Raw genomic sequence first — 15,724 nt, 5'->3', positions numbered from 1 at the left:
TCCACAAGTCCAACATCTCATTTCCAGGTTGTGATGCATGAGAAAGGATGTGCCCGGAGGCTCCCACATTTGTCTCCATCTGACTCAGTGAAGCATCCTTTGTACCCCTGTAGTGGGCACACAAGGCCATCTGAAAACTGTGTACACCAAGAGAAGCGAGCGTCTATTTTTAGAGCGAGAAAGAGTCACATTTTTTAAATGAAATAGTCTCAGTGTGCCGTCCTCCTGGCCGATGCGAAGGCTTGTTCGACGGAGCCTTTTTAATTAGGTGATTCTCTGAGATCAGCAGAGGGAGCCACAACTCTTATCTAAGACTTCCTTTTCTTTGTGGATAGACAAAGCGTGGCTGTCTGGTAACCAAAAAGGGCCGACTGCGGCGTGACCACCCTCTCTGTCTGGACCGGGGGCCTTCGCAGACTGGGAGGAGTGCGCACACACACACCTAACAATTTAAAACGCATATCCAGGATGACAAGTGCTTCTCTCAAGGTGAAAGTATCATCTTTTCAAAGGCGTGGAAAGCTTTTACTCTGGTTTTTGAGTCTGTTTTCCCAATATTTATTAAAAGATTGAATGCAGATATATGTTTTTCTATTACAGGATCCTTCTTGGGACACTCAAGTGCTGCATTTCACCTCAGCATCCATTTGGTTGTAAACTTAAAGGGGAACGTCACCCAAATTAAGAATTCCAATATATTATTTCCATTGCTTAGTGAAGTTCAGTCAATATTTGTGAACATGAGCAACTCTCTCTCAAAGCCAGAAACAAGAGATGTAAGTCTCAGACTTGTGATGTCATAGAGTATAAAGTCTGGAGCTGCTCCATAGACAATGAATGGGAGACTGATTTTGTGGATCCACAGAATGTTTATTTTCTTTTTTTATACTCAAATGAGCTTTATTCTATTGTAGTGTTCTCAGTTGTGAAACAGAAATTGTACCCATATTCTCAGAAAATCCCCCTGGGTGCTCTCAATGTCATCTATAACATCTCTCCCCATTCATTGTCTATAGAGCAGTTACACACTTTATACCCTATGACATTACGCATTTGAGTTTTACAACTCTAGTTTTGGAATTTTGGAAAGACTTGTTCATGTTTACTGATATTTTTTGGACTGTCTTAGACCATTGGAATAACATTTATGAATTTTGAAAATGAGCGTAGTTCCCCTTTAATGTTATCATGTGAGTACACAACAAAAGCCAATAACAACCTGTGTTGCTGCCATTCTGGTTTGCAGATCAGATTTCTGACATTGAGTCCAAAACAGTCACTCATTGTATTCTGTATCCTCCTGAAATGTAATATGCATAATGGAAAGCTGATATTCTTTTCCTTATGTCGACAATGTTTCATGACTCTGGGACCAAGCCAGCTTTTAGACAATGTGCTGTTAAATTCTAGAAATAGTTGAAGTCAGCTTTTTCCCACACCTGACAATGAACAATTGTAGTATATTTGCACCACTAATTTCTTTGACGCATTAACGTAACTTGTGATTTTTAGGTTGTAGCAGGCTCAGTTTTAAAGCTAGAGTGAAGATACTGGTATCATATGAAACTAAAGAACCTAAGGAATCAATTGGTAACAACCATGTCATACTAGCTTGAGGAAAAAACTGTCATGGCCATTTTCAGAGGGGTCCCTTGACCTCTGACCTCAAGATATGTGAATGAAAATGGGTTCTATGGGTACCCACCCGGGTCTCCCCTTTACAGACATGCCCACTTTATGATAATCACATGCAGTTTGGGACAAGTCATAGTCAAGTCAGCACACTGAAACACTGACAGCTGTTGTTGCCTGTTGGGCTTGAGTTTGCCATGTTATGATTTGAGCATATTTTTTAATGCTAAATGCAGTACCTGTGAGGGTTTCTGGACAATATTTGTCATTGTTTTGTGTTCATTGATTTCCAATAATACATATATACATACATTTGCATAAAGCAAGCATTCCCATGTTGATAAGTCTATTAAATATTTGACACATTTTGAACAGATTAAAATAAAGGTGCAATTAATTTACGATTAATCGCAATTAATCATGGACAATCATGCAATTAATCGCAATTAAATATTTTAATATATTAACAGCCATACCTAGAATATGCTATTGACTTTGGAAGCTTCCTGTGGGAGTCAGATCTAGAAACTTTTATGCGAACTATTTTAGGGGTAACTGTACAACACTGATACTTTTTTACTGGAGCTGCTGCCGACATCTCCTGCTGTACCTTCAGCTCTTTGTTTTTCATCAAAGCACCGTTCGTCTGGGAGGTCTCAGCGGGGCTTCAGTGATGGGCCTCTTTCCCTCTGACATAGTGTGTGCCCACAAGAGGAAGAGGGAGTTATAAGATTTATATACCAGTCCGTTCACAGCCCCAAATATGACAGATGAAACAGGGGGTGAAACTCAATATCTGAGAGATCAAACGCGATAAAAGTAATACAGCTTTCCTTTGATATGCTGCGTTTACTGTGGTTGCTGCCCTGACACACACGCTGCACGCATACACTCACAAGCCACAGCTGTATGCGACACGAGTGATACATTATGAGCACCTGAGGGAGTATCTATAAATCCTGCTGGTGGTTTACTGTATCTATTGTAAAGAGCTCTGTCACTACTTCAGCATTCTGTCTGCAGGGTGGTTTGTGTATTAAAATCCAGCCCGTGGTAGTACATCACCAGTGTACTTCTAAATCAATAAGAAAACATTTACCGTATTGCTATCTCTTTGAGTGGTGAATGGTGTGAGCAAGCACAGCCAAATCCTTTGCAAAGTGGAATTTCTAGTGATTAAATTGAGTGCTCCTTTGGGCTGGGTCCGTTCTTACTGTATAGTGTAGCAACAGAAGGAGGAGGATAATAGCTCAGGGTGGGGTAAAGTGAGGACAAGGAGGATGGAGCGGGAGAGCAGATTGCATACAGTTTGGGGCCACAGATGGGCCAAAACACGTACCACATGCAGAAAAAGTGAAGTTATGCGCATATGTTGTGCAATATTTCAAAGTGTGCTTCAGATACACATCCAGAAAACACCTCCTGTGTTTGTGTGCGTGTGTGTTTGGGGGTTCATTTGGGAGAGCATCTCTGCAGATGCCTAAAGGAAGCCCCCGGTCTCTCCACCTCTTCGCTGGGCAAAAAACAGTCTGCCCTCTGTCAAGGTTTAGTGCAGCAAGATGTTTTTCTGCCTCTCCACTCTCTCTGATTCCTCCTCAACCTCTCTCTCCCTAATGAAATAATGAAATAGCTCACTCTCCTCCTCCCTCTCTCTCTCTCTCTCTCTCTCTCTTGCTGTCCTGTGTGAGTTGACACTTGGCCAGATTCTTTGGTGCAGCAGACTAGCTGAGTCATAAAGGTTTCAGTGCGCCCTGATTTATAGACAGTGATGTGGGTGAGGCAGCAGGAAAAACACCGGTGTCAGCTCACTGATCACACACTGAGACTGTATAGGCTCATCGGGGGCAGAGACGACCTGCTGACTGGAGATAAAGACAAAAAAAAAATGCCAGTGTAACTCTTACTTGGACTGTGGTTTAGCAAAGTCAAGAGAAATTTAATGAGGTTTTATTGGCAGGTCATGTTGAAAAAGTGAAGCTTAATATTGTCTGATATGCTGTGATTTTTGTGTGTTTTTCATGCATTTAATCAGTCAGTTTGGTGTATTTTGCTTAAAGAGCCTAAAGCGATCCAGACTTGCTGACTTTACTGGTTTGCTGCAGCCCTCCCTTCCAGTCAATTGTAGACTGATTTATCAATATGGATAGAAGCCGAGGGCTCTTTGGCTGCCATCTATGTGCTTTTTCCATTAACCTCCATTGAGAAAGGAACATCCTGAGTGAAATTAGCGAGTAAAACTATCCATCCTCGCTTGTGAGAGTGAGTCACAGAGCTCAGACATTGAATATAATTTTCTGCTAATGTGTTTATTTGTGCTAAATGTTATTTGATCTGACATTTCATTGCAGCCGTTCCTGTTGGTAATGAAAAGCCCGGGGCCAGCTCTGGGTTGACAAGTCTTCAAGGCTTTATTGGAGTTCAACACAGCACATCATGGATTTAAAGCACTAAGTGAGGATTCAAAGTAAGGCATCTCAACGTGGGTATTGCACATACAGACGGTCGTATACAGGCATGTGTCGGTGACAGTAAAGCACAAAGGTGTTAGGGTTGCAAACAAATCCAGTCACATCCTATCCCCATCAGTTAATTGATTAGCTTTTATAGCGTTTTCATGTCTTTGCTGGTACAGTTTGCGCACATGCTGTTGGTCACTCAAGTTAGTTCACCAACATGTTTCATTTGGTTTGAATTAGACAGATATCTCTGTACATGTAGAGCACCGGAGAAGGTATCATTTAAAGCATTTGAATTTAAACTTTTTTCTCAGTTGTTTTTCCATTTTTCTCTTCGGCCTCCACCTCCTCTTGTTTTTCAGTTTCCTCCTCCTCCTTCTCATCCTGCTGCTTCTCACCCTCTTCGTCGCCCTCTTCCTCTTTCTGCTTGGCGTCCTTCTCCTCTTCTTGAGCTGGGACCTCCTCTCCTCCTTCCTCCTCATCTTCTTTTTCTCCATCCTCTGCCTCACCCTCTTCATTTCCAAAAGGGGGGGGATGAAAGTTAGAATTAATTTACTACACACATGCACACATCAATGAAACAAAATAACAACACTAACCTTCTCCATCTGCTTCTTCCACTCCCTCTTCTTGTTTTTCCTCCTCCTCTACTTCCACCTCCTCTTCTTCCTCCTCTTCTCCCTGATCTCCCTCTGCCTCCTCCTCCTTCTCATCTCCCTCCTCCTCCTCCTCCTCCTCTTCTTCCTCCTTCTCTTCCTCTTCCACCTGCTCTTCCTCCTCCTCCTCCTCCTCTTCCTCTTCCTCATGAGGAGGGCTTGCCTCCGCCTGCTGTGCTTGGCTCGCGGATATTGTCTCCTCTGTGGAGAGTGATGAAGTATAGAAGCGGGAGCTCAGCAGGTATGGAGGTGCGGAGCTCAGCAGGTATTGAGGTGCGGAGCTCAGCTGAGACTGCGTGGAGAACTGGGATCTTCCGTAGGACGGAGTGGCGTACATGGCTTGGGAGTAAACGTTGAAGGACCCCGGTCCCGCCACATTTAGACGGTTCTCTTCTCCTTCAAGGAGCTGCCTAACAGAATAATACACACATCACATCATGTAAACGAGATGCTGAATTATTAGTATTGATGGCATCCATTTAAATTACAGCACGACACTTACCTGTAGGCTGCGATCTCAATATCCAAGGCCATCTTCACATTCAAGAGGTCCTGATAATCTTTCAAGTAGCGAGCCATGTCATTCTTGTTTGCCCTCAACTCGTCCTCCAGTTGACTTATTGTATCCTGTGTAGAAAAGATAAAGTGACATGTTAGTGGCACATTATGGGCTGGATGCAAATTGCGTCTCAGTTCATCTTTGGGGTGTCATTGCATGCTCTATGCTCTTTTTCACAGAAAGAATATTTTCAGCCTTGTTCACTGTTACATACCTGCAGTGCCGAGATCTCAGCACTCTGTTTCTCCTCCACGTCCTGCAGTTGGTTCTCCAGAGCTTCATTCATTCCACGGCAGGCATCAATCTCCAGCGTCCTAGCTTTGAGGAGCCGGCGGTACTCTGCAACCTCATCTTTGGCGTTGCGTGCGTTGTCCGTTTTGCGAGAAGTGCCCACTGTCATCACGTTCACCTTGTCGCAGAACCACTCTTCGGCTGATTTAAGGTTGTGATGCGCCAGTTTCTCGTACTGGGCTCTGATGTCACGGAGAGCGGCGGAAAGGTCAGGTTTGGCGATCTCCATACCCACCGACACTTCTGCGCTGTAGTGTATTTGGGCCTGCAGCTCTGCAATCTCGCTCTCGCAGAGGCGCTTCAGGAAGTCCAGCTCTTCCAGGAGGGTCTCGACCCTTTTCTCGAGCTCAGCCCGGCCCAGCGCGGCTTCATCTGCCCCCTTCCTGGCATCCATGAGCCTGCCCTCTGATTCCTCTCTTCCGAGCACTTCGTCTTCATAGCGTTTTTGCATGTTGCTAAACACGTCCTCCATCTGGTCCCTGTGGTCCTGGGCCGCTTGCTTCTCGTGGCGGGCCTCTTCCACAGCAGCATGGAGCTGGCGGATCTCATGCTCGTACAGGGCCCGAAGGTTGGACGGCTCCGTCTGCCTCTGCCTGAGAAGCAGGAGCTCAGTCTCCAGCGACTTGTTCTGCTGCTCCAGCTCATGGACCCTCTCAATGAAGCTCACAAAGCGGTCGTTCAGGTCCTGCAGCTCAGCCTTCTCCTGGGTCCTTAACACTTTGAACTCAGAGCTGACCTGGGCTGCTTGGTCGAGGCGAAGCTCATTGGCGGCTGCAGACACTGGAGCGGAAAGCATGGAGGAGTAGCTGGAAAACGCTCGGGCGTGCGTTGGATAACTTCTGCGTGAAGATGCATAGGAAGTCATCGGGGCGGAGTAGCTGGAGTAGGCAGACCTAGATCCTATTCCTCCTCCGGCTCCATATCCTCCAGCTCCATATCCTGCACTGCGCACAACCACTTTCCTCTTGTAAGTAGAAGGGAAGTACGGATCAAAGCCGATGGAAGCCATGACTTGAGATAACGGCCTGCTCTACGTCTAGGAATGTAGCTGGGTTGACTGCACAGTGAATCTGCATTACACTGGCTTTTATAGAGCTAGTAATGACTGTGACGTAAGCTATTTTTTTTGCAGGCATGCTGACAGAAGGAATTGATAATGGTGCCAGCTAGCCAGTCTCAGCCAAGGGAGAGATGGGGTGGGGTGACTGAGGATGAGTGTGGGGGATGGAGGAGGCGGGGATAAGCGGTAGAGCAACAAGGGACTGCAATGGACAGGGTCAGTGAGGACAAAACAGTACACTGTTACTCCTGAAAACTGCAGAAGTTGTTCCAATAAATCCTGACTAAGACATAATGTATCTGTCATGTAACTGTACAATCTCTTGAAATACTGCCTGATGGAGGAAGGGAGGAAACTCTGCTTTGCGGTTTTGTATCATCAGTCTGCTGTGTTAGATAAGAATATGAATAACAATATTATTATGATCTAAGTATCACAATTAAATTTCACAACAAGCTAATCAGCTAGATATCAAACAGTTTGGTCGATTCTGTAATTAAAAAAGCACCACCTCAATCTGAGAGAAAACAATTTACTGGATTATAAAATAAAAGTTTGCCATCTAGTGGTTGTCTATTTACCATACAGGTTACACTGATATACAGTATAAGAAAACCCAATGTCTCAGAGACTATAGTAAGGCTGTGCCCTGATGTAGGCCTATGTTGTTGCATGATTGAAAATTGAAAAAATAAAGAATATTGTTCACAAGTTTAGTTTATCAGAGGAAAATGTTGATCTTTCTGAACAGACTTGTTTAGGGCTGCAGAAAACACCCGTGAACAGTGAAAACTGTAATTTTTTGTAACACCAAATATTGGCTGCAGCCGTTATAGACTATATATTTTACAGTCTTTAATGCACATTTTTAGATAATAATTTACAGTCTTTAATGCACATTTTTTGTAATATGTACATATCATCTGTCACATTATGTACATATTGTAATATGTACATACTTGTCACTGTAAATATAAATCCTATTCACTGTTATTTTTATTATTTCTATGCACTATTTGCATTGTTTACAGCTTCCTAACACTTGACTTGTATGAATACTTGACTTGAACACTTGACTTGTCTTTAGACACATATATATATATATACAGTATATATACATATATATATATACATATATACAGTTATATATATATATATAATTATATAATTGTCTATATAATTTCGATACTTACTTTGGTGTTTTTATATTGCATTAGTAACTTAAAAGCATTTATCTTTGTGGAAAATGACATTTCAGTGCTGTGTGTATTGATAGTGTACATATATCTATATATATATAGAGATATCTATATCTCTCTCTCTCTCTATATATATATATATATATATATACACATATATATACAATTATATCTATATATATAGGTATATATATATAGATATAATGATATAATTGTCTATATAATTTCAATAATTACTTTGGTGTTTTTATATTGCATTAGTAACTTAAAAGCATTTATCTTTGTGGAAAATGACATTTCAGTGCTGTGTGTATTGATAGTGTACATATATCTATATATATATAGAGATATCTATATCTCTCTCTCTCTCTATATATATATATATATATATATACACATATATATACAATTATATCTATATATATAGATATATATATATAGATATAATGATATAATTGTCTATATAATTTCAATAATTACTTTGGTGTTTTTATATTGCATTAGTAACTTAAAAGCATTTATCTTTGTGGAAAATGACATTTCAGTGCTGTGTGTATTGATAGTGTACATATATCTATATATATAGAGAGATATCTATATCTCTCTCTCTCTCTATATATATATATATATATATATACACATATATATACAATTATATCTATCTATATATATATATATATATATAGATAGATATAATGATATAATTGTCTATATAATTTCGATAATTACTTTGTGTTTTTTTATATTGCATTAATAATAACTTAAAAGCATTTACCTTTGTGGTAAATGACATTTCAGTGCTGTGTGTGTGTATTGATACTGTGGTTCCACCAATATCATAACATCTGATTCGTCACATGAATACACCCCACAGCGTATTGACCAATGAGCGACGCCCTTACTAATTGGCGGGTCGCAGTGACGCACATGACGCTCGGTAACGTTAACAACAACAAAGAAAGGATGCTGAATCAATAAATGAAGTTTCTAACTTGCTCTGTGCCTCACCTCCACTCATGACCGCGGTGCTTTTAAGAGTCCGCTGTCTTTATAGTAGTAATAGACACGTTACAAATGCAGTTAAACCGGAGAATGAACGGTAAGTCAGCCTGCTTTAGTACATTAACGTTAACGGTCAGCCGGTGAAACGCTAGCTAACGTTAGCTCATATAATGCTAATATCAGCTAACGTTAGCTAGCTGAGACAACAATGTGAGCTGTTAGTGAACCAGTAAACATGTGCTAGTCTGTCAGGAAGCTGTACGTGCCACCTGCTGTCTGGAGTTGTGTTGTTAACTAGTAGAGTTTTATACTTTGCTCGGGACAAACTAAGCTAAGAACTGAGCTAACCATGCTAAGTTTTGAGTGGCATTTTTGGTTAGCATTAAGGTTCCAAATCGCATACTTTTTACTTCTAGTACGTACTGTTTCATACAGTGTGCATACTACTTCTTCATAACATTGCACCTTGAACTTTGACCCTCTTGCTCATATATCCCCTGCACAGAGGATTGTGGGTCAGAAGAGCCAGAAAAGCATGCTGGCTTGCATACTGCAAGATGTGACCTGGTGCAGTATAGGACATCATCCTGGTATTTCTTTTGCATACTGCATTTGACATATTATGTATTTGGACATACTAATTTTTTTTTCTGGCATACGAAATAGTATGGTAGTATGGGTATTGGAACACACAGTACTTACTAAAGGCACAATGTTATGCATACTGCATGCAACACTACACACCTGCAGTATGTACTAAAAGTAAAAAGAAAAAGTATGCGATTTGGAAAGCACCCTAGCTCTCGATTAGCAATTGTGTCAAGTGATAACAGTTGACGACAGCAGGCTACTTTGCTCTTCTCTCTGTCAAGTTGGGGGTCTATTTAGCCAGATAAGCTTTTACATGAATGCACTCAACACAATACAAAGTGACTGAATAATACAGGGGCTTTCACCTGACATTGGTAAATGAAAGAATAGAGTGAGTGACAGTCTGGTGATGGGACAGACATACATACATAAATGCATACATATAGATAGATAGATAGATAGATAGATAGATAGATAGATAGATAGATAATTGGTAACTTTATTGATCCCGAGGGAAATTCAAGTTTCCAGCATCACAGTTCCATAGTGCAAAACATGTTAGTAAAAAGGCAGCAAAAAAGTTAGTCGTGCAAAGTACAAAATACAAAATAATATACCAGATATAAAAAATACAAGGAGATGAAGAAAACTGTTAAAACTGAATATGGTGCAGGGTAACAGCTGTGATACACGACTATTAAAAAAAGTGAGTATAGTGCAGAAGAGACTGTTAAAAATTTTTATAGTGCATTATTATCTGTCCTCCATATATGTGGGATTCTCTATATGTTTTTTAACGTTACCATTACATTTTCTTTCTTGTTGTCTTGCCTGCTTTTATCTTCCTCTCTTTGTTTGGTTTCCATACATCTCTATAGATACAATCAAAAGCTACAAACCCTGAAGGTGGAAGGTCCTCTTGCCACATATTAAAATGGTAAGGCTTTTAATTATTGAGTGCATCCTTGGATGGTTGCTGTTTTGTATCAATATACCTTACCACTATTCTGCACTTACTAGCTCCACATCCTGAGTTATACTGTATATATATATATACTTGCTAAATGTTTGCCTCTTTTTCTGTGTTTTTATTTACAGATTCGCATAGCAGCACTAAATGCTGCTTCGACAGCTGCTGATGAGTCTCAAGACCCCTTGAGAAGTAACAAGAGTCGGACAAAAGAGGCTCAGGTATAATATTAGGCTTACCCGCCGCTGCTGCATATGTTTTCCTCTGTAGATCTAAATAAGTTATCTGATTTTGTTTCTTCTATTTCTGTCCGCAGGAAGCTGAGGCATTTGCTTTATATCACAAAGCTTTAGATCTGCAAAAACATGACAAGTTTGAGGAGTCTGCCAAGGCCTATCATGAGCTTCTCAAAACTCCACTGCTCAAAGAGGTAAAATATCCCACAGTATATAGTCCTGTCAAGTAGAGGTCGACCGATAGTGGATTTTTAAAGGCTGATATAATAACGATAGTTTGGAGCAGGAAAAAGCGGCTGATATCTCCTTATCTTTTGCAACAGCTTAGTCGGCTACTTTTGCATACACCGTTTTTAATAAATCAGTTTTTTATCACTCCGAATTTAATCATTCATAAGAGATATCTTGAAGTGTGATTTGGTGGATTACATCTTTGGAAAATGTGTTTATTTACAATTGGCGATGCGCTGTTCTGTGGTGTATGACTGGCCAGGATCACTTCTGTTGCGTGTCCCGTTACGTTGTTACTTTTTCTCCCCCTTTACCTTGACTTTGTGTATGGAGCCTATTGGTGTATGGAGCGCCGATTAATTGGCCGAACCGGTTAATCGGTCTACCTCTACTGTCAATGCCATAATGCTCTCACATAATCACAGCAGCACACCCTGTTTAGTCATCAAGGAGGACTATCACTTGTTTTGGTGCAGACCAATTTTTTTCATGATATCCAGATAAAAATTCTGATTTAAAGTCCTAAAATTCAGTTTCACTGATTATAAACTATTTACAATATGCACTACAAATTTGTCTTCGTAGTAGGACAAACACTGCCCACGTACAAGAGCTGTATGTGTTATCATTCATATTGCTTGATGGCCTAAAGATGAATCTGCATTACACTGTGTTTGGTGCCAACTTTGATGTATCCTCTAATATTTTAGGCCATGCCCTCGGATGATCAGAAAGTGGGTCTCAAACATCCCGGGCTGATGTTGAAATATTCTACTTTTAAAAACTTGGCTACTATGACTGCGTTGCGGGATGATCTGAAGACCGCTATGGAGTTTTATTTGGAGGTAAATCAAATAAAACAGTGCTAGTTTAATCATTCTTGGCATTTCACCGCATTGTTTATCTAAATGTTTTAAAGCACATGAATATCACTGTGGTGAGTTCTCAAACTATATGTTCTGCTCTGTTCTTTTCTTAGGCAGTTATGTTGGATTCCACTGACGTGAACATGTGGTACAAAATCGGTCAAGTGGCTGTGCGGCTGGTGCGCATTCCTCTGGCTCGACATGCCTTTGAGGAGGGATTGCACTGTAACCCGGACCACTGGCCCTGCTTGGACAACCTCATAACTATTCTCTACACACTCAGCGACTACACCTGTATGTAATGCATCCTCATAAGCTCTCATTACTAGTGCAAGAGCTCAAGTATAGAAAGAAAAGTAACTATCATCTGCATACATTTTTCCAGGCTGTTTGTACTTCATCGCCAAAGCCCTAGAGAGGGATCATTGTTACACCAAAGGCCTGGTGTTAAAGGAGAGAATCTTCGAGGAGCAGCCCTGCCTGAAGAGGGACACGATGCAGATGTTCACGAAATGGTGAAACCAGCTCACTTTTTAATTCCTCCATCTGTTAAGAATGTGCTCTAGCTGGAGCTCTATACTATCACATCACTGACGAACCGCTGTGCTGTGGATCATTTGCAGTGATATGTCTATTCACTACGTGGAAGTGGAGTTGGAGGAATGCAAATCCATCGTGGAAGAGGCACTGGAGTTACGGAAGCGCAGACAGGCTCTCTCTCACGTTGAACCAAAGCCTGACCTCGTCCTGATTCAGCCCATCCGCTGCCTTTCGTGAGTTAGCTTAAATTTGCTTATCACATTTCAGCATATGTTGTTTGTTTTTCTGAGGATCTGAGGACCAATTAATACTAATAATAATAAAGATAGAAAATACAGAAACAGGTTATACTTAAATGCTTGACGATTTTGAAGTAATTGTTTTCAGGGCTCAATTTTTTGTGAACCCTTTGTTAACCTTTTCTCCCGAGGGTCCTAATATCTGGTTTAGCCAATAGTTATTTTTTTGCAGCGAATCAGTGACATCTCCTCTAATATTAATGAACTGCTGTTGTATTTCAGATGGAAGCATGTGGGAGAAAGCCTTCTTGCAATGTACAGACATCAAACCACATGTGAGCCACCACGCCCGAGCCTTGGCCGCAGAATTGACTTGTCAGAGTACCGTGACCCAAACTTCCTCCAGAACCTCCCCCAACCCAGCAGCCCTGTCAGTATGGTCCAGACCGCCGTGCTGAGCAGCAGCCCCAGCTCATCCCTGCCGCCGATGGCCCTCCCTGAGCCAATAGTGCTGCCCCAACCCAGCACTCAGCCTCAGATTACCCCCGCCCAGACCACCGTGGAGGTCACCACTTCTGCTCCCCCTGTCGGTTAGTTGTTTATAAAGAGAAGCTAATTATTATTTGCTTTTGAAGCCGCTGTATAGCTAATATTCTGTAAGATTTAATGTTTTTTTTTTTTAATCCTACTGTATATTCACAGTGACAGCAATGGACGTTTCACTCACAGATAAAGTGAAGAAAGCTCCGAAAAGGAAACGCGCGGTCGAAGATAGTGGGGAGACAGCCAAGCGACGCTCGGCACGTGTTCGAAACACAAAATGCAAGAAGGAAGAGAAGATTGATTTTCAGGAACTGCTTTTTAAATACCTTCCTTCCAGGTATCTTACACTAAACCTAATGTATAATGAGGGCTGTCAATCGATTAGGTACTGCATTTAGCATAACAAATATGCTCAAATCATAACATGGAAAACTCAAGCCTAACAGGCAACAACAGCTGTCAGTGTGTCAGTGTGCTGACTTGACTATGCCTTGCCCCAAACTGCATTTGATTATCATAAAGTGGGCATGTCTGTAAAGGGGAGACTCATAGAACCCATTTTCATTCACCTATCTTGAGGTCAGAGGTCAAGGAACCCCTCTGAAAATGGCCATGCCAGTTTTTCCTCACCAAAATCTAGCGCCAGTTTGGAGCATTTTTTAACCTCCTTAGCAAGTTGCGTTAATGGGTTAAAGAAATTAGTGGCGTTTTGTGGTAACAGTTTATTATTGAGTTAACTTTGACAGCCCTATGTATAATACATGAATACATAGCTCTTCATAGTTCTGTTAATATAAACTATTTTGCTGATTTGTCTTAGACTAAAGAAGTTTGACCCTGATAATGATGACGAGAGTCTGAGTAATCTCGATGCGCAGTGTGACGGGAAGCAAGACATGCAGCCTCTACATGGGAGTTGCTTGCCTGCTGACTCGGTTGAATACATGGAATCTGGTATGTGGTGCATCGTGGATATGTTTTTACAATACACTGCTGTGCCATGTTGCCGTTTCTGTCGTATTAACAAACTGTGCGTTCCCTTCTGTAGAACAACAGGATGTCCACAACTTCCTGCTTAATAATATGACCAATGGTGGTATACTGGACGTGATGATGCGCTATCTGAAAGCAGTGGGTCAGAAGTTCACGATTGAGTGGCCTCGCGGGCTGACTGCTGTGGTGCTGGAGGTCTATCAGACCTGGAGGAAGCACAGCAGTGGTCTTCCTAACCCTCTGCTTCGGGACTGCAGCAACCAACACATCCGGGTAAATGACAATTCCTTGATTACTTGAACTTCAATTTGATTGGCGTGTCAATAAAGATTGTTTTTAGCATGTGCAACCACAATAACATCTAATAAATGTCTCTATCTGCTACATGTACAGGAAATGTTGGCAATGAGCTTAGCGTGCATGGAGTTGCAGTTGGAGCAATGGTTACACAACAAAGGGAAGACTGGTAAGTACCAGTGAGCTAACCCTCAACATTCAGATTGGATTTGGACAAAAGGTGGTTGATTGATGCATTACAGTACTGTGCTGCAGTATTTTAAAGCTACAGTATGTTACCCAGAGGGGTGCTGTAATGTCTGTTACTTTTCCATTTCATATCATATGTGATAAATGTCATTGTTGCTTATTTTGCATTTTAAAAATTGGACTGACTGACTTAAAGGGGACACTGCAATTACAGTTCTAAACAGGATGACATTCAGGATTTGCTAAATATTGGAAAGTCATTTGTGGGGAACAGCATGTTTACACTTGGCTTGTTATATTTTTTCCTTGTCTAGTGTCTCCAAGAAGAAACAGCATTGGTCCCGGCGGTGATGCAGCTGACTCAGAGTTCCCTGGGCAGCACTTCCAGAGTGATTTGTTACTCCTGGCCTTAGGTTCATCCCAAAGAGACCTGTTTGAGGAGCACTGGCTGGACGTCATGGTGCGCGTCTACTGGCTCAAGGCACGATTCTTGGCCCTGCAGGTAAAGTCAATATTTTGATGTTTGTTTTTGCCTAACTTTTGATTATATGAGTCCTCTCCCCCTCAGGTCAGCCAGATGTGACTTGTAAGTCTGTCTTTCTTGTCTTTTGTCAGGGAGACATGGAGCTGGCCCTGGAGAGCTATGATGTGTGTGTTGGCCTGTTGCAGAGCAAACCAAAGACCCCCGAAGGGAAACATTACACCATCAGCCTGCCTAACCTACGTGTAGATGCAGCAATCTCTGTGGAGGAGGTCAGTGAGCTTTGTCTTTTTATCAATATAACCTCTATTTCCAACATATTTTTAATAGTTATTAAAATGAAATGTCCATAACCCATTTGTGCCCAGAGACTATATTTAGTATGATAAGGAAAAATGCCATAATATTTGCTCTGATTAGTCAAAATTCTTGAAATTTGGCACTGACATACTTTGAAATTTTTAGATCAAACTTTTATTAATAGTCAGGATTTTTTTAAATTAGGAAAAATGCTAACATTGTGTTTATTAAATGTTTTCTATTTGAAAGATATTTTTACACTGCATATGTGTGCATAGCTTTGATATTCAACTTGTTATGAGTTCATAGATACCAAATACTAAAAACAACTATTAGCAAGTCCCTTGAAGAGCTTCTAGCTGTTTTGACAGTGGGTTTCTTTTGGGTTTCCTC

At 41.2% G+C, this 15,724-nt stretch overlaps 2 protein-coding genes across 6 annotated transcripts in view; one reads left to right on the top strand and one right to left on the bottom strand.

Moving 5' to 3' along the window:
* Positions 1 to 4,015: 4,015 nt before the first annotated feature.
* Positions 4,016 to 7,028, bottom strand: neflb (neurofilament, light polypeptide b). Its single transcript, XM_037777136.1, has 4 exons — positions 5,518 to 7,028; positions 5,247 to 5,371; positions 4,688 to 5,154; positions 4,016 to 4,600 (listed from the first exon to the last, which is right to left on the bottom strand). Exons 1-4 carry the CDS (start codon positions 6,601 to 6,603, stop codon positions 4,386 to 4,388), a joined length of 1,893 nt encoding a protein of 630 aa, XP_037633064.1. The 5' UTR covers positions 6,604 to 7,028; the 3' UTR covers positions 4,016 to 4,385.
* A 1,743-nt stretch (positions 7,029 to 8,771) lies between these two features.
* cabin1 (calcineurin binding protein 1) overlaps positions 8,772 to 15,724 on the top strand; it is a 45,357-nt gene continuing 38,404 nt past the window's right edge. For 4 of the 5 annotated variants that reach the window (XM_037777135.1, XM_037777134.1, XM_037777133.1 and 1 more), the window contains exons 1-15: positions 8,772 to 8,952; positions 10,325 to 10,383; positions 10,545 to 10,637; positions 10,733 to 10,846; positions 11,594 to 11,728; positions 11,863 to 12,043; positions 12,135 to 12,264; positions 12,373 to 12,522; positions 12,811 to 13,118; positions 13,231 to 13,408; positions 13,892 to 14,025; positions 14,120 to 14,337; positions 14,458 to 14,530; positions 14,865 to 15,052; positions 15,166 to 15,303. In XM_037777135.1, the coding sequence (XP_037633063.1) occupies positions 10,381 to 10,383; positions 10,545 to 10,637; positions 10,733 to 10,846; positions 11,594 to 11,728; positions 11,863 to 12,043; positions 12,135 to 12,264; positions 12,373 to 12,522; positions 12,811 to 13,118; positions 13,231 to 13,408; positions 13,892 to 14,025; positions 14,120 to 14,337; positions 14,458 to 14,530; positions 14,865 to 15,052; positions 15,166 to 15,303 (2,043 nt within the window). In that variant the 5' untranslated portion in view covers positions 8,772 to 8,952; positions 10,325 to 10,380. The remainder of the gene's footprint in view (positions 8,953 to 10,324; positions 10,384 to 10,544; positions 10,638 to 10,732; positions 10,847 to 11,593; positions 11,729 to 11,862; positions 12,044 to 12,134; positions 12,265 to 12,372; positions 12,523 to 12,810; positions 13,119 to 13,230; positions 13,409 to 13,891; positions 14,026 to 14,119; positions 14,338 to 14,457; positions 14,531 to 14,864; positions 15,053 to 15,165; positions 15,304 to 15,724) is intronic. The other variant, XM_037777132.1, reaches the window with a different exon arrangement.

Source organism: Sebastes umbrosus, chromosome 8 (genome assembly GCF_015220745.1).
Source record: "Sebastes umbrosus isolate fSebUmb1 chromosome 8, fSebUmb1.pri, whole genome shotgun sequence".
Classification (NCBI taxonomy): Eukaryota; Metazoa; Chordata; class Actinopteri; order Perciformes; family Sebastidae; genus Sebastes; species Sebastes umbrosus.
This window is presented reverse-complemented; position numbering and strand designations above follow the sequence as displayed.

Excerpts from the sequence above, each read along its gene's own strand:
- neflb (XM_037777136.1), bottom strand. The coding sequence starts at position 6,603 with ATGGCTTCCATCGGCTTTGATCCGTACTTCCCTTCTACTTACAAGAGG. Across the intron at positions 5,372-5,517 it reads CTGAGATCTCGGCACTGCAG|GATACAATAAGTCAACTGGA; the intron begins GTATGTAACAGT and ends TTTTCTACACAG. Across the intron at positions 4,601-4,687 it reads GGAAGAAGCAGATGGAGAAG|AGGGTGAGGCAGAGGATGGA; the intron begins GTTAGTGTTGTT and ends TTGGAAATGAAG.